Source organism: Catharus ustulatus, chromosome 1, assembly GCF_009819885.2.
Source record: "Catharus ustulatus isolate bCatUst1 chromosome 1, bCatUst1.pri.v2, whole genome shotgun sequence".
In the NCBI taxonomy this organism is placed as follows: domain Eukaryota; kingdom Metazoa; phylum Chordata; class Aves; order Passeriformes; family Turdidae; genus Catharus; species Catharus ustulatus.
The window spans coordinates 77,302,510-77,326,947 of NC_046221.1; the positions used below are offsets into that span (position 1 = coordinate 77,302,510).

Consider the following 24,438-nt stretch of genomic DNA (forward strand, 5'->3'; position numbering starts at 1 on the left):
CGGTATCTGGGTTTCCAGAATCGGGGTTTTAGGGATGGGCTCTACTCCTCCCTCTGCTCTGGGCTGTGTTATTTGTTGGTTATGTGCCTCTACAGAGACAGTGTCCTGAGCGATGGGCAGTGCCGAGGCCCTTATCTCAGAGGGAGGTCCCGTAGAACCTGTAGAACCAGTTCTTCCACACCCACCCCCACCTCCCTCTGTGCTAGCCTGATAGCTTGGGGGTGGTGGTTGCGAAAGAGAACAGTCCTGAATATCCAGAGGCGAGGATGAGTTTGGGGAGGGGTCTGAGGGTGTTAGCAAGGGAGAAGGAGTATTATGGGAAGAAGAAGAGCTTAATGCCATGTGGCTGGAGCCATTTTGGGGTTTGCTTTCAGCCTCAGTAGTAAAAGACACGTGGCTGTCAGCCTGAGTTAGAGAGACAGAGCAGTCAGATTTCTTAGGTGAAGAGGGAACATCACACACAGAGGGACAAATACAAGAACTGGTTGTCTCTGAAGCAGTTTGCTGTGGCTGGCTGTTATTTTCTGTTTGAAGTAACAGTTTTCTAATTTGCAATAATATTGGGATAAACATTAAAGCTTTTTTATCCCCATTTTCGACTTTTAAAGTTAATAAATCTCCAATTTCATTCCAAAATAAAACCGAATTCATATCTTCCAAATTAAGGTCTGATTTTTCTACAGACAGCCACCTAGCAAACCTATCTAGTTCTCTGTTAGTAATATTCACATTTGCAATCTTTAAAAGTTCTCTAATTTGTGAAGCCACGCTCTGTTTCAAAGTAGATTGCTGTGTACCCATATTTTTCACAGCAATTTACTCTAATATCTCACTACAATGCACAGTTAAAACACAGTAAGAGAAGGCTGCTAGCTGCCGGCAAAACTGGCACCTCCCCCACCGAGACTCACAGGCTGCAGCAAAACCGGCGCCTCTCTTTGAAATCAGCTGTCTGGCGTGATACTGTACACACGGCAGAAACTGTTTCAAGGCGGCCTTGCTACCCCCACCAGTGTCTCCGGCTGCATACAGCTCCAAAACCCCCAGGGAGTACGCTGTGCAGCCCAGCCCCCCACACCTCGATGTTACAGAGAAAGCACCTCAAAATCCCCCTCCCCACGGAGGAAAATTTATACTTACCAATCTCTGCGAAGTACCAAGGAGCTGAAAAACTGTACTTTGTAGTCTGCTCCTGAAACCGATCACCCTTGGGCTGGATGATTTACTGGTTCCGTCCCCTTAAGCTAGACCTGCTAAAAAGCAAGTTTCGCCCACAGGGTAGTTGGGCTTCCCATCGGCTTCTTAACCCTTCAAGGGTCACAGCCTCTCACATGGATTTTAATTAAAAAAAAACACCACGGGCCGGGCACTAACTGAAACAGCACCCTGGGGGCCTCTCCCTGTACCTCAAATATCCTGCAGAGTTGGCCTGGGATGCTGTTTCATGTAGAACGGTAGCGATATTAGAGGCTCTTTATCCCAGGGTTGATATCCTGTTTTATTCTTAGGCTTCCATGTGAGCAGAGCGGGAGAGGGGGATAAAAAGAGGAAGTCCACACGTGGGCTCAGGTTTTTCTATGGGTCAGAAAAGGGGAGGGGTCAGCCTTGGCTTCAGGTCAATCCCATCTCAGGGGTCAGTCCATTGGTCTTGTAGGGGTTACAGGGTTAAAGGGACATACCATTCTTAAAGCAGTAGGGTACTGGGTTACAACAATTAGGAACTTGGTGTGTGACCAGAGTAGACTGATACATAATGAAAGAGCAAGAAAAAAGAATTTTAGAGAAAGCATGTAGTCCCAGTTATCAGGAGAACTAGTAAATCCTGTCATTAACAGCGCTGCCACAGGTGAATCTCATCTGTTTCCTACAGAGAGAATAATGAGAATCAATATGTCTAGAAAATAGAGGCTTCTGCCTCCAGATATGGTTTTGGTTAGTATATGGCATATAGAAAACTATGCTGCTTATGAAGAAACCCAAACAAACAAGTAAACAAGAAAAGAATACCCCCAACCCACCCCCCCACCCCCCCCCCCCGCCAAAGTCTCAGTTTTGTTACCTGCAGGGTATCTATGTCAAAGTAAAAACAATCAGGTTATGAGTGACAAAATGTGAAACAAAGGGAAGGAAAAGAGAAAAATTTTACTTTGATGATAGCACTTATTTTTCCTCCTGTTTCTAAAGGCTATTCTTTAACACCACAAATGTGATGAACGTGTTGCATTTGTAAATAAGGTGTGGCTTAAAAACTTATAGTGCAGCTTCATTATATGATAAGAGTGAAATGTGTTCCCTGTGGAGAAAAATCAATACTAAAGATCAAAGGAATATCTTCAAAAGTCCTTTCTTTTAGGGTTTACAAATGCTATATTTCCTTGTTCCTCTCATGCCAATGAAAAGGAGATCCAGTAAAAAATTTTCGTTATTGGAGAAAAAAGTCTTCTTTTTTACCCAATGAGAAAATGCACATTTCACATGTGTAATCCAGTGGCCTGCTACCTCAGAAGCAGATATTTTAAAAGTCCCTTTTAACTTCATTTAATACCATTCCTAAGAATTGAGAGATCCTTTTACATGATGGGTTGGGAGTGCTGCAGGCTTCGTTCACTAGCTGTCGGAAGGATACTTGAAGAACAAGCAGTCTAGAAACAGTTTCATCTGCTCCTCAAAAGATACTTGCTCCAGAGAAGGTCAGATGGTATTTTCACTGCTCAAGGAGAGTTTGAGTTACCCACTGTGAGTGCTATTGAGAGCGTGACTCACCATGACGAGGTGAATTTGGACCTGTATCTCCATTGTAGATACCCAAGAGTCTGTAAAAACAGTAAAATAAATGCTAAATCTATCTTTTCACTGCAAGAGAAATGGTTTTTTTCCCCTAATGCACCTACAAACCATAGATTAATTTGCCTAAAGACATTAACTCAACAGACATTCCAATACAAATTGCTATTAGTTCAAATTCACTATTATTTTTATTAGTATGACTCCTGGAGTCATATAACTAAGGGATCCTGCACTGGTTTCCCAGAAATAAAGAATTGCCTTCATCTGTTTCCTGGCAAAATTTTCAAATGAGTTTATTTTCATTGTATGCAGTGCTGAACAGATAAGCAACACAACAGACAAAAACAGTTCTGAAAATCTATTCTGAAAGGTTTGCAGTGGGGGCTGCTGAGTGGAAAAGTGTTTCTTTAGTGTGGTGCATGTTTCTGTGCCTGAAGAGGATCTGAGTACCTTGTACTCAAAGTATGGGTGTTCATCAGTAGAAAAACCTGGCCCTTAAGCTTTAGGGATCCCTCAAAACCTCCTAGAAATAATTTCTTGCTTATCTCAAATTCGGTCCATATGCATTGGGGGTTTACTTTCAACCTTTTCATCTTTAGCCCAAAACATCTTTATCCATGAATAGGAAAAAAAGGAAGGGAAAAAAAAGCTTTTGGGCAGAAGAATGTTAAAGAAGAATGCTGTTTTTAGAAAGTCATACATCCAGAGACTATGTTCATGTCTGCAGTATGACTGCACTCAGAGAATATTTGAGTGCTGCAGCCAGAGGGAAGCATGTGTATGCATCCTGGGATATCTTTCATTAGTTGGGGAAGTGATAAAAGTGAACCTACAGCAGCACAGATCCAGCTTCTTCCTAAATCTTGGTATTATAGGTGGCAGCGTGCTGTTTATAGCACAGCCTTTTGTTGCTACAGCTTCACCATTCTTAGTGCTCCGTCGAGGTAGGTTAAAGCTGCATTCAAATATTTTGTTTTCAAAAAAAGGCTGACAAAGCCAATGAGACTGATTCCATGCACGCAGGCTACACAAGATTTATATTTGCTATATCCTGTTAAAACACATAGTTTTACAGATTTCTTGGATCATCCTGAACATTAGTTACATCTTTCTTATTTAGAGATCAGCGTGCAATATGAAGCACTGTTGCTGCAGTTAATCTGCTATTTTTAGCTATTTTAGCACCAGATCTTTTTCTTTTAGAATACAAATTTTGCTTCACTGTTAACAAATGAAACAGACTAATGTGGGATACATTACAAAGTTGCCAAAGGTTAGCTTTTCTTTGTGTCATGCTTATGAGTGACTGTGCTGCACTAATTAAAAACATTGCCATGGCAATTGCTATAGAAACATTTAAATTGGCATCATCAGTAACAAACCCGTGCTATTGATCCCAGCAAGGCTTATTTCACACTACACCTTGACAATCTAAATAGAATATTTTGCATTCAAAAAGACTACAAGAGATAATTTTTTTCCAGTTGTTACTATGCTCAGGAGAATGTTTTTTATTCTGAGATTATTCATTTACCTGGAACTGTTATAGGGTTTTGATATCAAAGCCCTTATTTCAAGGAGAGACTGCAATGGTTCTATGCTGTCACCACATATCCCTCAAACCACACAAATGAAAAAAAAATAAATTACCTCCACTCAGATCCACTGATTTGAAAAATGGGGAAGAAAAGCAGGTTCTCAAAAATGTTTGGCATTAACACGTTTAACACATGCATTCCCAATCTTAACAGAAGTTTCCAAGATAACTAGACAGAAAACCATTTTCAATTGTTTGAAAAGAAGTTGACATTTTAGTGATTAAATTATGGGAGCAGAAATGAAGTGAGAAGAGATTGCATATAGAATATTGTTTGGCTCCTTGAAAAAAAAAAAATTCCCTAAAGATCTTTGTTCCTCTTAGAAGAAAAATCAAATTAGATGTTTATCATAATGTTCAGCAGACACAATAACCCAGAATAATAAGTCTTTCTTTACACATGAAAGGGCCAGTTATTGCAAAAATAAAAAGCAGGGGGAAATGGGCTGTAGCTTCATTTTTTGTTTTTGTTTTGCTTCATTCTTTTTGATATTAAGGTGCTACCTTTTGACTAGGTAGTAAAGTCCTATTAATTATCAAAGAAATCAGTAGAGGGCAGCACTACACAGAAAACAACATGTGTAAAGCAATCTCAGTTTAACTTCTGCCCTGGCTGGGACAAAATGTGGGAAACTATATTCCTTTGAGAAAAAAGACCTCTGTGAAAAATTGTTGTTTGCATACAGATATAATTTCTTCTAGTGAGGTCAGAATATCTGTGCATGTGTGCTGAGTTCCTTTGAAAAGGAAAAATAGGTCTTACTTTTCCAGACCATACCAGGACCCATTGTTTCAGTGTTAAACTCCGCCTTGTGAGTCTACAGAGTGCAACTCCTGACCTGTTTGAACAGCTGACTATGAGACAAGATGCATAAACCAAAGCCCACCTTGATGTATTTCTCTGAGTACAAAGAAAAGAGTAGTATAAACTTCTTCTGCATTTAAATGAGTATGGCAAATAATGTTTGGACAGAAAGGAATGAGGGCAATATCAGGAAATAAAAGATGTGCGGTTATGAAATAGCAAAAATGAAGCACTTGAAATTTTATTTGCATTTTAAATTATCATCAAATTGAACATGCAATCATACATCTCTAAAAGGACAAATGAAAATATATTGATGCCACCCACCCTTTTCTGTTTCAAAAAAAAAAGAGAGTAAAATCTAAGCAGACTAAATAATCTGAGTGCTTGTTTTGTCTAGGTTTTGAAATAAGGACCTTTTGAAGTGAAAATTTTACCTCTTTGGTATTTTAAATAACTTCTTTTTCACAGCAATCTCTCAAGGCTTGCAGGTTTTAGAAAAATATTTTTAGGAGTTTTAGTAGTTTTATAGATTCACTATGCATTACAAATTCACCAAATATGCATGTTACTTTTAGGAATTTTTGCTTGGTTTATGGTTTGTTATATTTTACTGCAGAAAAGATGATAGGGTTCAAGAAATTAGAGAAATACATTAGTCATGACCTTAAAACACACAATACTTATCAGAATATAACAAGATCTTATAAAAACACAATATTTATCAGAATAGTTACATAACAACACATAATTCTTACCAAGGCAAAAGTAATCAAATACAAAATTTAATTAATATGACCATTTCACTATTATCATTCAGAATGTATAGAAGAGGATTCTTGAACTACAATCCAAATGCATCTATGAAAGACCACTATTTGAGGGCACATCAAGCAAGAATATCTGCAGAAGAGATAAGAGACTTGATAAGAGTCACCAGAAAAAGATGATTTTCTGACTTCTGAATACAGAATTTCCAAAGTATTTCCAAAGGTTCCTGTTGCCACCTACTTTCATTCTGCAATACCTTAAGCAGGATCTAATTTAAAAAGCAAGAGGAGGCCCTTCAATCTGCCTCAGATCATGCAGTGGAATGGATTTGAAAAACAAACAATGATGTCTTATGCTCTATGTTATTTAATAGCTTTATTTAGTGATAAAACCTACTTCAGTCCAATATTTTACAAGGAATTCCACTCATCAAACTTAAACATGGATACAAGATTGACTGACTTTATTTTATTTTCCTTTTGATCTATATTCAGTAAATTTCAATCACAAGGCATGATCATCATGTTCTAAACATGTTCTCCAGTTAATGTCAGAATTTACTGGTATTAAATTAGCCACAGGAGAGTTGCACTTTGCCCCTCTGTCTGCAACAGGAACATACTGAGTATTACAACAGAAAAAGAATTCAAAGAAAACACATTCATGAATGCATGCTAAGATCTGTCTACCTTCATGATTTTATGCAAATTAAGTTAATTTACTAAGTGCTTTGATTCTTCAATTAAAAAAAAAGAAAAAAACCCCAAGTTTTCCTGTATGAGATACATGATCTTCTGCATAAATATGACACCTATTAAGCTGTTTTCTTTTTGTTTTTCAGAATGATCTTAGAAAGGATAAATATTCCAAGCCTTCACTTCTTACTCAGCTAAAACTCTTTTTGAAGTTACTAAAATGCTTAGACTTTGATCCTCCTTCAGGATTGCTAGTAAAGACATTGAGTCCATACAGAATATCATCATTTTAAGACAATTTCACACAAGGGCACAATTCCAGTAATTTAATCATTAAAGCCTTTAGAGCACAATTCACTAAATGTTTTCCATTAAACAGTCTTGGTTCTCAACTGACTAATAATTTTCACAAAAAGCATCTTATTTCCAAAATGAACTTTTGTACAGAAAAGAATATCTTCCCTTCTTCTATAAAAATCCCAAACAAATAAACGACAGGGTGAAAATAGCTGTTGGTAATATTGGGTTGCAGAAGAAAGGGGGATAATTTTGTATGGATTTTTAAAATTTCAAAATATCTGAATATTGTGGCCTCACACTACTATCACTGTTAAGGGTCAAGGATTCTCAAAGGAAATGTATTTTGCTGCTGAATTTTTTCCCATGATTTATGTAATATACAATGACAGTTCAGCTAAAGATATCCAAAAGCAAAACCATATTTAATATGAAAAAGTTTATGGAAAAGACTGGGACATCAGGCACTTCAGTTGTACTGCCATATAAAGAGTATGAGATTTGGTTTAATAAACATTGCTTACAAACTTCCATAGAAAACATCAGAATAATTTTCAAAAAAATACTAATTACAGTAAGGTTCTTCATCATTAAAATTCCCATTCATTCAGCTGTGATTCAGGGAAAATTAAAAACATTCCAAATGGAGAACTCTTTTCCAAATGCAGAGTTTTTTTAACCCCAGCAGGAGTCCTATGAGCCCACAGTTGTCTAGCAAGTACTTTTTTTCTTGTGTAATGAATCTGTGGAAGTATTATTAAGTATTATAGATGCTTAACAAATTTCATTTAATGACTTCCTTTCTGCAGGAATAGAAGAAGATACTCTGGACAATTGGGACCTGGCAAAGTGAAGTGTGAGTGAATTAGTATAAAATGAAAAAAAAAAGACATTAAAGAACTTGACTTAACACTCTCTGAGTAATTTTCATGATTATTTGGCATTCCCATGGGCTGTTGTTGTGATTACTACACTGTTCCTGTTCACTTAGGGAAAAAAAGTTATTGCAGCTTACACAAACACTTTTCTCTGTCCCCCAGGTTTTTCTTACAAGAGGAATATAACATTTGAAAAATTTGTTCTGGTGAATTATTAGAGGAGTGGAGGCTAACACCACCTCTGGAAATGATGAAGACTCACTCCTTTCTGACAGTTTTGCTTTGGAGCTCTGTGTTTTATGTGGTTCCTATGACGCCATCCCAAAAAAGGACTAACAAGCACTCACACAGTGAAAAGATAACAGGATTGTCAGAGAATGATGGGAAGACACTGCACCGCACCAAACGTGGTTGGATGTGGAATCAATTTTTCTTGCTGGAGGAGTACACAGGTCCAGATACTCAATACGTGGGCAAGGTAAGCCTTGTGTTTAAAGGAGTCTTTAAAGATGATGCATCTAACACCCTTGACATTTCACTCCCTCTCCACAGCTGTTTTGCTTTTTGTACAGCAGTGGTCCCAATTTCTCATTATGTCAAAGCACACCACAGACCACCTGAAGTTCCATGGTTGTTCAAAAGTGTGAGAGAAACTAAGAAGTTCAGTGAAAAAAAAAGAGGAAACTGTTCAGACTAGACTGTTCCAATTTCTTATTACATATGCCCATGCTAGTTTTATTTCTTTTTCAACTGTTAAACATAAATATTAGATTAGAGAATAGAAAATATAGAAAATAGAAGAATAAAAAATAGAAAATAATATGATTTCATTCATCTTGTGCCAGTGTACAGAGCTGTGTATTTTCTCAAGTGAAATGCACAGTTTTATTAACAATAAAATTGCTGTCTCTTCATGATTCCAATTAGAGGTGTACGGTTTGAGGAAAAAATATCTGGGTTTTGTGATTTCTGAAATAAACTGAAAATTTTACTTAATGACTTGAAGGGCTTTACATTCTTTGAGAGCTATCTACATCAGATGTTGTCAACAGTGGCACCTCTGAATTCCAGTTGTCTCCAGTTGTCTCTTAGTATTTTTTCTGACAACATGAAACTCAAAAGTTTCTAGATATTTAGCCCTCTGGTGTCTTGCCATCCACAGATCTGACTTATGGTCTGGAATAACCAAGTTATCTTTACCAGATCTAGAATATCAGAGATCTGGAATACATCCAGAGTGACTTACAAGTAAGGAAATGTTTATCTTAATGGCTTAAATTAATAAATGTCCAATTCAGTTTCTGTCATTCATCCACAATGCTGTCACTAGCTCTTAATTTCAGGTAAGTCTCTCATTTTGAGGTGTCTAGTTACTGAACTCATTTGGATACTAGTAGATAAAAGCTCCAAAAATTTTTTTTGAACATTAGCTAATTTCTCTGGTCATGGGAGACATGGATCATCTGGATAACATGAAAATCATCTCCCTATATTAAGAAAAAGATGTCAAAGTCAAGTCTGATAACTATGAACTTGATTATTACTTGTTCATACCAACACTTGTACAATTCCATTTTCCATGAAATAAATTCTGACATGAAGCAACAAAAATAAGACAAAGGCAAATAATCCTATTGATAGATCTGTTTACAAGTGTGCAAAATGGGAAGGTTTGTCATAGGCAAAAGGGTCTTCAAGAAAGGATGAACTAATTGCAGAGATATTTCTAAAAACAGCAGTGTGTTTGCAAGTATTTTTTAATATTGAGTAGACTTGTCAAGAAAGCATGAAAGGGTGCACTATAATTCAAACTCCATGTCTGTAAGACTATCTGGAATGACAGAAATAGACTGATTTTTTTTTAATAGAAATCCGTCATAGAGAAATAAATGTTATATATTAGAGCCGCTTCCAATTTCAGTCCCATTGAATAAAGATGAATGACTTCAAACCACTTTAACAGTCAAACAGATTAAACTTACATTAAGACCATCCTGTTCCACACAAGGAATGTTTGCATGTTATAGTGCAACAGATGCAAACTTATCAGAGTAAGGTAAGATTGCATCTTGCTTTTTCCAAACTAACAAAAAACTATTGGACCTTATTAGATTTAAGCTGAGGAAAAAAAACTAGATGGCTATAGAGTAGTTGGATCTGATATGTTTCACTTCTCATAACTCAAATTACATGTTGAGATTTTTTACATTCCACTTCAAAATATTACAGAAAGACCCCTGAGAGAGGTCAGCATCACTGCTTCTGTAAACTGATGGAAATCACCCCAAATATTAGCCTGTGTTCCAGAGGAGTTAATTGAGCTCCATGTGGTTTCATTAATTTTAAAGCGGTGTATACCATGAGGAAATTATCACAGTTCTGTCCTCAGTGGTATAAAATAATGGTAAAACCATTTTGAGTTAGTTCAAATCATCCTAGGCACAGGTGACATACAGCACCAAGAGGAAGGTGTTACAACAAGAAGTCAAAGAAGGGATTTTTTTTAAAGAAAGAAAAAGCACCCCAACAACTTCATTGAACAGCATTATTCTGAGAATAATCGAATGAAATGAATCTATTCTGAGAAAGGCTTAAATCTCAGGTTTAGTGTTCTCCTCTTCAAAGTGATGGTAATTAGCAAACCAGTATGCGTGAAGTAAGAGCACTTTTATTCCAACCCATGGGGACTAGTTCATAGTAATCATTCTTATCTATCCCTTCTTTAATACGGATGGGTTACTGGGGTATAATAACAAATGTAGTACTAAAATTTGAATATATTGAATTAAGAAATTTTTATCAGAAAATAAACTTCTAAGGGATTATAGCCATAATATTTAAAAATGAGTATTCCCACCTGTTTCTATTCTCATACAATTTTTATCTGTCTGGTCATTGATTGTGTTTTGTTACTAATGTTACTTCATTGATTTATTTAGTAATGGGTTCATTCTGTGACTGACAGTGGGGAAGGACCACTCAGGATGACATAATAAAATCTGTTTACTAAGAAGGATGGGTACGCAGGATGGAGAGCTAATCTGTGACATCCCCACACCTCTCATTCATCTTACTGGTCAGACCCCAGCCAAGTTCAGACCAGCAGCAGGGCAACTGGACACTTACTTTGGCCACTGGACTGTCCAAATCTTGACTGTCAGTCTGACCCCTATGAGAGGATTCAGGCTCCACTAAGTTGCAAGGGAGTAGAGTTTCTCCCTCATATCTGAAATGCTATCTTAAATAGTAATTTTTATAGTCAAATTGTTGGCAGCCACTCTTCAAGGACAGGGGATATATGCAGAGCAATTGCCTTGTGAATGTGATGAGAATCAAGAAAAATCCAGACAGTTTACAGTATGTCCATCTCACATCTTTCTTTCCTTCTGCAGACTCAGAGAATTCATGTCTCAAATATAGGTGAATGCATAAAATACATTGTTTTTAAAATGCATAGGGAGATAAATATTGCTCTGGAGAGCCTAGAGATGAAATATTCAGTCAGAAATATATAAGGTAAGCAGTACCAGAGTCCTGTTTAAAAAATTAGACAAGATGAAAAAATAAATTCTATAATAAAACCATGGCTACATTCTTTCAAATACCTATTGCCTAGTGAGATGTATATCTTAATCCAATTATTAATGTGAGGAATTTTCAGAGGATGTAGTGAGAGGAACTGCAAAACCTGATTCTGCCTACTAAGAACTCACAAAAAAAGAGGTTTACAATATAGCATTCGACCTAAAATTTATAAGATTAATTTATTTTTAAAGGAAGAAAAACAATCAGAATTTTTTTTCATGAAATAAGAAGGTGTTGAAAAAATAAACACCTGACTGTATGTCATATCTGGGAATCTCCTTTTTTTTCTGCCAGGGAGAGGCCATAGATCCAGACTCTTGGCTGCTACTAACTTTAGGCCCCTTGTAGAATCTGAGAAATGAGTGAAAAACAGAGACCTTCTCTGAGAAAATGGTACCAAATCTACTCACCTAGTAAGAAATAATCCAAAGAGATAATCACCCAAAGAAAATGGACAAGCAATTCAGGAATTATTAAAATGCTGATGAGGATGATATTTATATTAATCACAGAAAAAACTTGCACAGAAGGTTCTAACCAATTAACCCTCAGGGAAAAATTCATTTTATTTTCCAAAGATAATATTGATTTTACGTGTCTCCATTTCTAAATGATGTCACTGATACCCAGTGAATGGACATAAATGTCAATTACCTTTAACTCTGGTCCTTGTGAAATAACCCTAAGGCAAGAAGAAATAGACCTGATTAAAATCATTAACCATTTTGAAGAAACATGGTCCTTTATGTTTTGCAGCAATATATTGAAGTGATTTGATTTCAAGAGATGAGATTTTCCCTCCTTTAAGTCACTAAATGACATTTTTTTACACAAAAGCTCTCCTCTCCCTATATCAAATAGGCACTTTGCTAATAAAAGGCAGCTAATCTTGGTGGGCAGATAGTGGGTGAAGTACCATGCAATATATGTCGGACCCAATCATAAACATTACAACCAAATACTTCTCACATCCCAGAGTTTTGAAAAGAAGGAACAAACAAGAATAAAAACATTTTTTCACACCATCTGCAATTTTCCTTCCCATAATAAGGGGAAAATAAAAAATCAAATAAAAGAATAAATGTCACTGCTCAAAATTTGTTACTCATGAATAACCTCCTGTTCAATAACTTCCATAAAAATAAATTAACTAGGTTCTGAATGTCATAAACAACATTTAAATTGGATGCAAACTGAAGAAATATCTCTCTTCTATCACCAGATAACCAAGGAATTTGTTTCATGCTCTTGTTCTTAACAAGATATACAAAGTGAAAAGAAAAATAGTGAGAGGATAGGGGTTTTTGGCTGGGGGAAAAGTGTTTGGTTTGGTTTGGTTTATATTTAAATGCAGGCATTTTTTTCTTGTAATCTGCATTTATAAGTATTCAGACATCTACAAGTATGGTTGTACGCTATAGCAGTCTCTTATAAGAAAAGAGAGAGATAAAACCTAAAGAACGTATTTAGGCTTCATAAATAATTATTAACTTAGTAGCTATTTTACTTAAAAACGGTAAAAGAAGCATCACTTAATTGCTAACTTCACCAGACTTGGCTGTTTACAAAAAATTTCACTCAAATGCCCCTTTGTAATGAATGGTTTTGAGGAGCTTTTTTTCCTTATTATTTAATGTAATTGGATAGTATTTTCTCATAAATATAGACAGTAAATATACTAATGGTGGAAAGTATTATTTCACATTACTTTGCTCTCTGCTTTTTGTACACCTACCAGTCCAGAGTAGGCTCCTTCTGAATATGAAAAGCAGCAGAGAAACTGGAAACCTGAGAGCAGTGTAGTGCTTTTTTCATTAGTCTTATTCTCATTAATTCATGTCCTCTGAACCTGCTGCTAAGGCCTTGGCCATACTAAGTCTCTGCCCTGAGCAGTTTGGGAGGAAGAAGCTTATGGCCCACAGGGGTGACCCAAACAAGCTGGCTCCTGGCAACACTGCAGTACCCAAACCAGTAGTAAGTAACCTTCGTTGCTCCATCCTGAAGTATAATGTTCTCTTCCACAGTTGCTTTTACTAGTTACCTAATATTTTCTTTGTGTACTGACTTTTTATCTTAATCTTGTGCTTGTACTGTGAGAGAGAGTTTTCTTTTTCACTTGTGACCTAAATCAAATTATGCAATTTTACCATACGGATTTCTTTACAGTGTTTGATATTTTCCCTCTACAGGGTGACTTTTAAAGTGAACTATAAGGATGAGAGAATATGCAGGTGCGCTATCCCTTCAGTTTCAAGAACTCCCTCTACTTTGTAATAGCTACTTTCCACTGTCCCCCCTGTAAAACAGTTGCAACAGGACAGCAACTAAATGTGGCTGGAAAGAGAATGGGTTTTGATATCTTTGAACTTAGCACTATGGTAAATCGGAAAGAAAAAAAAAACCAAAAAAACCCAAACCAAAAGAATCATAAACAAATCATATGCTTCTATAATTAAAAAATATAATTCAGCTGGGGGAAGATTTTGTCACATTCTTAATACATTCCTTCTACTATACACTGTATCCCAATGCCATCTTATAAATCATAACTTTTGAAGAAGATATAATAGCATATTTTTATAACAATCTCTGTTCCTAAAGTAAAACCAATATTTTAATATTGAATAAAAGATGAAAAATTAGTAGGGTCTCCTTTTGTCTTTTCCCTTCTCAGACCTCAAGTTTTTCCTTGTATTGGAATAAATACAAGGAAATAATGATGTATCAAAACAGAAAGGGGGAAAAATAAAGACAGTAAATACCAAAGAAATAAGAAAAACAGTCTGATCAGTGTTTAAAAAACACAAAAACCTTTTCTGATTCTTAAAAATTAATAAATCGTCTCCACTTAGACTTCATTCTTCAGTTTTTTCAATAAATATTTGATCTATTTTCTAGCTGCCATATCCTAGGCAGATAAATCACCAAAATAAAACTGAAATTGAAAAATACAAACAGATGGGGAAAAAAAAATAAAAATTCCACACGGTCCTGTCTTAGATATATTCATAACTTAATTGCAAACACCAATAAGAAGCCATAGCTTTACTTGTTTCTGAAGGCTTCCAACATAAGCCTTATGGAAAAATTTCTGGAAGTAAAATTTATTTTTGAAAAAAAACAAAACCTTCAATAAATTTTGCTATAACACAGTGGAACTCTTTTTTTCCTAGAAAGGACAGCAGTAATTTCAGACAACCTAAATACATTTTTGATTGAAGTTTCAAAAATTGTGAAGAGATCTAATCACATCATGCATAACCCAAGTATATACAGTTTAAATACGAAATATATCAAATATTACATTATAATAATGGGTCTAAGCTAGAATTTTGCTGTCAAATTTGAACACTATATTTCATCTAAAATAAATTATTTTTGAAAACAACTACAATGATCAGAGGCTTCAAAGACATGAATAACATGAGTGAGTTGGCATTGTTTGGTACAAATAGAGCAGCTGTCATGAGATCTGACAGCTTCTGTTTCTTCAGCTACATAAAAGGCTGTTAAAAAAACAATCTGAAGTTCTTGTCATGTTCAGGGGAAGAACTTGGGTTAATATTGTCATGAGGTTGATTTACAGTCATCATCAGGAAAAAGTTTTTGATGGTAAATACAGTCAATACAGTTAAGCACTAGGTAAAGAACTCTCAGTGAGACAGGATTATATTGATACTGGAGAGTTTCATGACAAATTGAAAAAAAAAAAAAACAAAAAAAAACCAAACAAAAACACATGCCAGAAAGGTGACAGTGATCCTACCTGGAGGCTGAAGCCTGTATATCTCTTTAGGGCCCTGTCTATCCTGCTCTGAAGGGTTCTGTGTGTGTCTTTCAAGTTCAACTGCTAAATCAGCTAAAGTTGTTTCAAAGGGAACATTTACTTCAAACAAACAAAAAAAACTGAACCAAAATAAACCCAGAAACTTAAGAAGTGAGGAAATCTTCAAATCTTTTATTGCAAATTTCCCTTCTTCTTTCTCTTGTTTTTTTCCATTTCCTTGTCCCTTCTTCCCTCTCCTCTTTGGGGACAGAACATCCAGTATGCAATGATTTGCAAATGTATTTTTTGAAAATTTAGCAACTCGAACTGAAAACTTCAGAAATGTGGGAATCTAAATAATTGCTAAGTTACTTTTAAAGCCAAAGTCAATGCAAGACAATTCAACACAGGCAAAACCAGTGCTATTTCATCAATTCTATTTCGTTTTTCCTCTTTCCCTCCATGCTTCTATCAGGTGTAGAAAAAGTTATATGGTCACCCAATACCCAACCTAGCAGCAATGACTTGGAGTCTACTTTATAGTTTACCTTGATGCTTCCTCTTGGCTTAGTCACAGCCACCCTTCCCTGGGGATGTCCTGAGTGTGCTCAGAGCACCAAGGGGGTGAGACCAGACAACAGGAATGGGAGTCAGGAGCCTGCACGGTGGAGGCATCCCCTGTGGAGTTCACTGCTATTGAGCATGTTGGCAAGCTAATAAAACAAACAAGACTCGAAGTAAAAACACCTGTTTTAAAGACACATGGGCATGGAGAATGGACTCCTGTCTGCAATGGTAATTTCCGGCTACCAGCTAAAACATAATTTTCATTTTAATAAAAATGGCTTTTCTGAGCTTAAAAGTCTCTTGTTCTTGTCAAACTCCATGTGTGAAAAGGCATAAGAAGGTCTGGTTCAGGAACTTGATGCAATAGGCAATTCTTATTCTTAGAATAGTTCTATTGTATTAAAACTTCTTTGGCGAGTATTTCTACATCTTGCAGTATTAAGCTTGGGAAAAGAAGATTAGACTACTGGCAATCTGCAGACCTATCATTATCTATTATCAGGCAATCATTTATTGTCCGTGAAAAGGTAGGAAGCTGAGGAAAACGTATTTAAGGAGATTTTTTTTTCATTATGGTGTTTATTTATTCCCTTGGGTACATTATTGCAATGATTCTGGAGAGGATAAGTGCTTTGACTATATCGTGGTTTACTGGCACCTGCCAGCCCAGTGATAGAGTGCAAAAAACATCGGAGTGCCAAGAGTATGTGAGTACCAAAAAAGGTCGATTTGACAACATCAGAGGATGGTTTTGTGCAATGTCTTTTCTGTCAAGGAGAGGGTCATAGTCATCTTGACAACAAATAGTGAAGCTGTCAACAAGCAACTGCCAAGAACAGCAAATATTTTCTTCCTATATGTGCCCGATACATCAAATCTTGTGTATTGCAGGAATCATCACACATTTCAGTCTTCTGGAAACTGAAAAAACCATTAGTCTAGTCCATGTAATTGGTCAATTTAACACTAGGCTGGGTATCAATCAGAAGAGGAACCTGTGTACATTTATCAGTTTTGGAAATACGTAACCATTGTGCAATCACTGCTGTATGTATTCCTGTAGCAGCACAAACACACTGGGCAAACTTCTGCTCACTCTTACATCAATCTAGGGTCTAGAAACCCTGCTGAAATCCCTCTTTTCTGTTTTTACACAGCAGAATGTAATAAAACTATTAAAGAAAGCATTACAACCTCCATGAACATTTCAGAAGTCACAAATTCCTCTGTCTTTCTACACATTTCAGACACAAGTATGCCTATTTCAGATGGAAACCTCTGTAACAGTTTTTTTTAAATTCTTTTTTTATGTATTGCCCACTTCCATAGGAGGAATCTAAGGAGAAATGGCACTTACTTTAGTTGTAAAACTATTGCCAGAATATCAAAGAGGTCTTTAGAACGGTTGACTCAGTTACAAAAAGGAATTTTTAGCCCATATCGTTCCATAAAAATAATGGGTAATGCTGGAAATAATTATTACAGTAATTTCACGATTATAAGCTGCACCATTTTGACTAAAATTTTGGTCCGAACCCAAAGTGCGGTTTATAATCAGGTACGGCTTTTATATGGACAAAGAACAAGAAGTTGCTGTTTTAGTTTGAAGGACATATGTCTGCTGAGAAAGGCAGGAGCTTCTCTTTGAAATGGAGAATACAAACCCTCACCCTCCAAATTATTATAATTTTGAAATCAAACAGCTCTCAGGCAAAGATATGGGAATTAGGAATAACAGTTCTTTACTAGGGAAATTAAAATAGAAATATAATACTACAAAGAAACAAACTCTAAGCCCTGACAAAGTCAGAGTACAACCTGACACCCCATCAGGCAGGGTGTTGGTAGCAGTCCCATTAAATGGTGGTTGCATCCTCCTGCAGTGACAGATGTGATTCAGTTGGAGCAGTGCTCCTGCAGAAGGTGCAGTTTCCTTCTAAAGGTCCAGTGGTGATGTGGAGAAATCTGGTTTTCCTCTGGAGTCCAGTGGAGAAAGGGGCTCCCTTAGTGTCCCAAAACTTCTGTTTTCATCTTGGTAAGAAATATTGGGCTCTTCCCCCTGGCTGGAGCAACTTCCAATGGGATGCAGTAATTTTATCAGTCACACAGTGGGATTCAATGGGCCATTAGCAGAAAATTACTCACTGGAGGAAGGATTGGTTGTGAAAAGATAAAGAACAATGCCCTGCCTGGTTTCAGTGGATGGTCCATTAGCAGAACATCTCCTGTTGAGATAAGGATCCCTGCCCCCACCCTCAACAGACGGTGATAGAATAGATACCTTTTATCACATCCTGTATTGTAACCCCAGACAGTTGCTGACACCTGGACGTGCAGCTTATAATCAGGTGCGGCTTATATATGGACAAAAAACAAAAAGTTACCGACACCTGGAAGTGCGGCTTATACTCAGTGAGGCTTATAATCGTGAAATTACTGTAATTTAATTTGACTAAATTTTTAATATAAATTTTACTTTATTTTTTCCATCTCTAAATTGTGATTGCCAACATTTCTCTAATGAAGCTTTTCCTCAGAACATATCTGTCTGCATATGAGTTGTTCCATTACAACACTATTGGTTAGGAAAAAATCACTTAAATAAGGTGACAATAGCCATGAAGTGTTGGGTTGCATGATATATCAGGGTACACTATGAAAAGGAGAAAGATACGGAACCAAATATTTGCTATCTACCTACTTGGGGAACAGTGCTTTTTGTGAATTTGTGATATAATCGATTGATTTAACTTTTCCTAATGCATAACAATTACCAAGACAGAGATACTAAAAGGAATAGTGTTATATTTCTACTCAAGCATTAATAAAATTAATCTCCCTAACTTAAAATTTTTATTCGTCACTACCTGTAGCCATTTTTTCCGTTTGGAATTGTAGCTGTTACTACACATTTCTGATTAAGAACTGAATTAAACTAAATTTTGAAATACTGAGAATAAATTTGGTTCTTTTAAAAAAGTTCTGGTTTACAACTTCAATACAGTTAAAGTGGAATTAAACACTGATATATCACACTGATAAAAATGTTGCAGGTAGTGATGCAACCTTTAAAAATGGTGCTCTTCTGGTAGTTCAGTCTTACAGGGATTGGGGAAGTAAACATATTTTTCTTTTTAATAAGCATTTCTGATGAATAAACCCTGTCAAATACCAGGAGGTAACAGAGCATTAAATGTTTATATACAACAGGTAGCTGACTGATAAGAACAAATTTTAAAAAAATGAAAAATAAAATATTGAAAGTATTTGTTTTCCCTTTCTCTCTGCCATTACAACATTTGCATTTAAAATGGTGAAATTAAAATCCCTGTAAAACAATATTTTTTAAAAAAGGGGGAAAAGACTGTGTGTGTTGTGCAAAACAAGTGAAGGAAAGAAATAAACACTTCGTTTTCCCTTTTATTTTAAACCTATATTAATTTACATAAATTAGATATATTATTAATTAGATATAAACAATTGGTGTGAACAATTAAATGAATTTAAAGAGGAATTTGGCATAGGAGCAATTATTTCTGTATCCATTGTCACTGAAGCAAATAGAAGGAGGGTTGTTGCAAGAAAGCAAAATAAATCATTAAAGTTTGTTGGGATTTTTTTAACTCTAAATTTCACAGAACATGCAAATACATTAATTTCTGTAAAGGCTAGTAATTATGAAATAGAAGAGGTCATGGTTTGATTCCCACACACTCCATATGAAAAATTTAGAATCACATACAGAAAGTCATGAGATGAAAGGAAAAATATGAATCTATAGCAGAAGAAATTCTTCAGTCCCTCAAAAATACGGAGAGAAACAGGAATCACCCATTCTGTTTGCATCTTCTTATAGATACTGCAACTAATGCTCTTTCTACTTCGGGTGGGTAAATCTGGTCTAACTTCAAACTGTGTAAAAGGAAAAGAAACAACAACAACACCCCACCCTCCCCCTCCAAAACAATAAAATCCTTTTATTGTCCTAAAAAATATGAAAATACATGTTTATGTATATCCATGTAAAACACTGGTTTATCTTTAGGATAAAGAATGGATTTACACTGACCTCTTTGATGAGAATAAAAGAGAAAAGAATAATTAACATGTTAAAATAATGATTCTAGGATTAATAATTTCCACTTCCTTAAGTATGATTCGGTGAAATACATCAAAGTGTTTTACATTAAATGAACATCACCTATGATGAGACAGATACTGACAAAACGTTTCTTCTTCTAAGGAAAAAACTGTGGCAAAATTGCTGAAACAGTGATTTGAGGTCACAGAACAAGTCAATGTCAAGTTTGATGCAGAACACAATACCTACTGGATAGGGATAAATTCACATAATGGTAGGGTTTATCTATTTGGAGAGGTCAAGACAGAAAGAACAGCACTCATCAAGGGTAAAAATCATTTGAAAAAAAAAAAAAAAAAACCAACAAAACACTCCTGTTCCCTTATTTTAAATAATAACAAAATCTCAAATTCTACCTCAAAACCTATTTTCAAGTGATTAACAAGATCATGATCAGCATTTAAATCTAGTCGAAGTTGTGGGATGATTATGCACCTCTTGATGGTTTGGTTTTGGGGTTTTGGGGGTTTTTTTAGTAATATTTGCATTAAAACTTTTTTTTTTTTTTTTTTAAATCGCTCCTAAATAACTCCTGCACTGTCTAATGTCTCCTTCTTAATCTCACTTAATCTGACCAGCTTGCAGATTCATCTATTAAGTGACACATGAAGCAACACTGTTGATCTGCAGGGCTTTATGCTTGGTTTGGGCCTTATGCTTTGATTTCTCTAGGCATCACTTCTCTTTCATGGAGTTTTCATCCAAAGCCCCAGGTAGCCTTGTCCTGGCTCCCCACTAACCTACACCCTTCATGTTTAATCAGACAGGTACAAACAGCCTGTGGTTTGCGCAGAACCCGAAGTCCATCTCAGGCACCCTCCAAATGGAGTTACCAGTTTCTATTGCACTGCGGAAGTCATCAAGAAGTGTTGATAACTATTTCAGCCACTGCCTTGACTTTGGCCTCATTACAGTTATGACCTTCCAAAGATGGTATTTTGAAACAAGATTTTAGAGATCTGTATGAGTAGGTAATGCAAATTTCAATAAATAGAAAATTAATTGCAAATAAGAAAGAGGGAGAAAAAAAAAAACCACTAAACATTTTTTCTAACTACTCTTTTTCATGACACCCTTAGTGAAAAAATAACTTCCCTTAGGAAGCTACCTTAACATAACACAGATTCAAGGCTTGGCATTTATTATGTCCTTCCCTGATTAAAACCTTTTTCTATGATATACCTACCTTTGAGAATCTGCTTCCCAGGTTTTACCAGGAGTTGAGCATATGTCTGTCTTGGAGCAGACAGTGGACAGGGGAATTGCACTCAGGTTGATGAAGGTATGACATGGATCACTCTACAGAATACTTTCACTGTCTACTCTTGAGTTGGTATGATAATTTACATTTTCAAAACAGTCAGTAGAACAGAGGAATGGTGTAATGCTTAAATTAGCTTCAATTTGTGGTTATTTTGTTGGTTTATGTGGATTTTTGTTGGGTTTTTTTGGTTGGGTTTTTTTGTTGGTTTTCGGGTTTTTTTGTTCTGCTTTCTTTTTTTATGTTTTTTTTTGCTTGGTCAGCTTTATCTATAAATAAGCAATAACAGAGGACCTTAGTGATAATTTAAACAATGACCTTACCTTCTTTCCACTACGGTAATTTGAAAATTTGGTTTTAGATTAATATTTAAGATATTTAAAGCACCACCACATAACAATGGAATTCTGAAATTATTATTCAGGGATGAATTAATTTCTTCTTGTGAAGAGTGTATAGTGTCCAGAAAATAGTTAGTTTACCAGTTTACAAACCAGGATCTTAGGTAAAATACATAATTTAAAAATCTTTGTAGTAGAGATCATTGTGAATCAATAAACATGAAAATCAGCATCATAACTTTTTAGGGTTGAAATGCATTCATGTAAAAACAAGCATGTTTTAAGGGGAGTAAATAGCCTATTTTGAATATTTCTCGAAATTAAATATCCTGCAGCTTAAAAAAAAATTTCCTTCAATGGGTCTATAGTCTGGTACTGTTTGCTTGGTGCTGAAAACCTGGATGCCTGTTTATGTATTTAAGGCCAAAAAAGACTCTGATCATATTGGCTTACATCTCAATATCTTACTATTCCATTATACTGTATGACTTCCTAAAAAACCATGCAGTCTTGTTCAGTGCACTGTTTATAAGTATACATATATATGCGTGTATATATATACACACACATATGCATGAAATTATGATCAGAAGTGACAAAATACCCAAATATTCATGTTATTGATATATTCTTGAGATTGTTGTTTCCATTCATGGAAGCATTTAAACATTCACTATATTCAGTCAATACGGTCCGCACTCAAATTTATGGCAGTGGATTAAACAGACAATTTCAAGGACATAAGATTCATAAAAGAAAATAGAAGAGAACAAATCACAAAAGCAAATACAGGTCTATTATAATTTAAAAGTTCTAAATCCTTGGGCCAAGTAAGCAGGGATGCAAAGATAATTAAAAAAGTACAGTGGTCAGAATGAATACTCTCTCTTATGAGTTTATTCGTATAGAGCTGAGCTCAGAGCAATTAGTTCTGTGGAGTGGAGGGGATAATCCACTCATATGACAAACTCATGTTGCTTCCAGCCTGTCTCTGTGCACATCTTTTGGAACCAAAGGACATTTTGAGTGCCTCTAAAATAGCAAGAAAATTCATGCACACAGACAGATTTCACTCAGGAGTTTCTGGTGAAAGAAAAATCCATGAGAAAGATACCCTCTGTTATTGTGAAGCCTTTAAAATAATGATGGATTTAACACCTGTTCCAGGGATTGATTAAAGTGACAGTGCTTGGTGTTATGATGTCATAATTTCTGACCTGTGAACACAATTGACGACTGGAGTCACTTCCCATAAATCTGTATCTCATATTATGGAACAGACAAATGACTGTATATGACAAACCATAAATAATAGTAAAAAAGTTGGCTTTTTTCATCAGGCTAAAAACCTATAAATCAGCTGTTGGTTTGCAATGTAGAGAAATGAAAAATTTCATGTGCTCTGAAATCCAGTTCTTTGTGCAGAAGTAAGGATGCAACCACTTTTGCAGGTTTGAATATAACTTTTCATAGAGGGTTCAGGAGACATAGAAGATAGGTAGGAAGGGGGAAGAGGCACATGAGAGTACAGGTCTGGCTTCCAGGACTCCTTCCTACATATGTGGAAAAAACATAAGGAATTTCCCCATGCAGTGTTTGTATCATTCGAACCAAAAGACTGCTAAGAATTCTGCTGAACTCTTCCTGAATGGAAACAAGATTTACCCTTAAATACTAAGTAAAAATCAGCACCTGAAGCTGATGTCAGCAGTGTTTTTCACAATATCACTCTCTAGAGAATTTCTAACAATAGACAGCTGAACACAAGAACCAGATGCTGGAAAGCAGAAGATAAGGAAAGTAAATGTCATTTGCCTTGTTTAATATACAGTCACTTAGACAACACACAGAGTGTGGTTGTTTAATTAAGAAGTTTGTGCTGATGTCACAAATTCAAGTCAGGTAAATACATTGCCATTTAGCATATACATAAAACTTTTGATTAAACACACATAAATAGAAAAGTAAAGCAATGCACATACTGCTACTTCAATCCATGCTGAAGAACTACTGCAGCTATTAAGATGTCTTTAAAATTTTTAATTACTTAAAATGCTAATGAAGGAGAATATTGATTGAGCTGGTGTTGTTGCTGTATTCTAACTGCTGTGGATCTCACAAAGTTCTGAAATCATGCAGTAGGAGCACTAGTTAATATCCTGCCTGTCACTAGTACTCAATGCATTGTGTGTGAGATTTTAGGTTTGGCTGAGGTGGCAATACCAGCCCTTATTTCAAGTACACCACTTTCATTTTTTTATTAGAACTAAATTATTTTATTTCAGGTAATACTTATCCTCTTTCAAGTATTGTCTTCTTTCCCAGCTCTGTGTACACAGCCTTTTTTTAATTGGAGCAAGCTAAGAATGATAATTGCAGTCAAATTCCCAGGCTCAAATCAATTTGTGCTTTAATACATAGTGGTATAACTTGGAAAACTCAATTTCTTTCTGTTTCACAGTTTCAGAATAAATAGCATCATATAATCACCATATATGAATAGAAATTTGATGTAAATAGACACATGGTGTGCAGAAGAAACATACACACATTTTCCTTTATTCAGCATGTTTCTTCCCTCAGGCCAGGAGCTTTAGCTAAAAACTGTGACTAAAAGGTATTTGAAGAATCCTATGAATAGAGGAACTTTCTTTATTTTCCTCTAGTTTTAGAAAGGGTCACTTTGCACACAGCTGAATAGCTTATGCTTCCATGTTCCTTCCCATTGCTTACTATAATTCTTAGCATTTTAAAATTTAAAAATATATAAGGATATTTCAAAGAATCATGCTAAATGTGATAATTAATGACATTTTTCAGGTTGATAGTTCACACCATGTACAGTCTTTCTTATTCTTTCTTATTCTTTCTCTGTACATTTCCCAGAGCCAGGGGGTCTGGGTACATTACAGCCAAATCTCAACATTTTCTAGCTATAGAGCTATTA

The 24,438-nt window shown here is 35.7% G+C and overlaps 1 protein-coding gene across 2 annotated transcripts in view; it reads left to right on the top strand.

Annotated features, from left to right (window-relative positions):
• Positions 1-24,438, top strand: part of CDH9 (cadherin 9) — a 111,733-nt gene that overhangs the window by 33,257 nt on the left and 54,038 nt on the right. For both annotated transcript variants that reach the window (XM_033059238.1, XM_033059246.1), the window contains one exon: positions 7,993-8,308. In XM_033059238.1, the coding sequence (XP_032915129.1) occupies positions 8,078-8,308 (231 nt within the window). In that variant the 5' untranslated portion in view covers positions 7,993-8,077. The remainder of the gene's footprint in view (positions 1-7,992; positions 8,309-24,438) is intronic.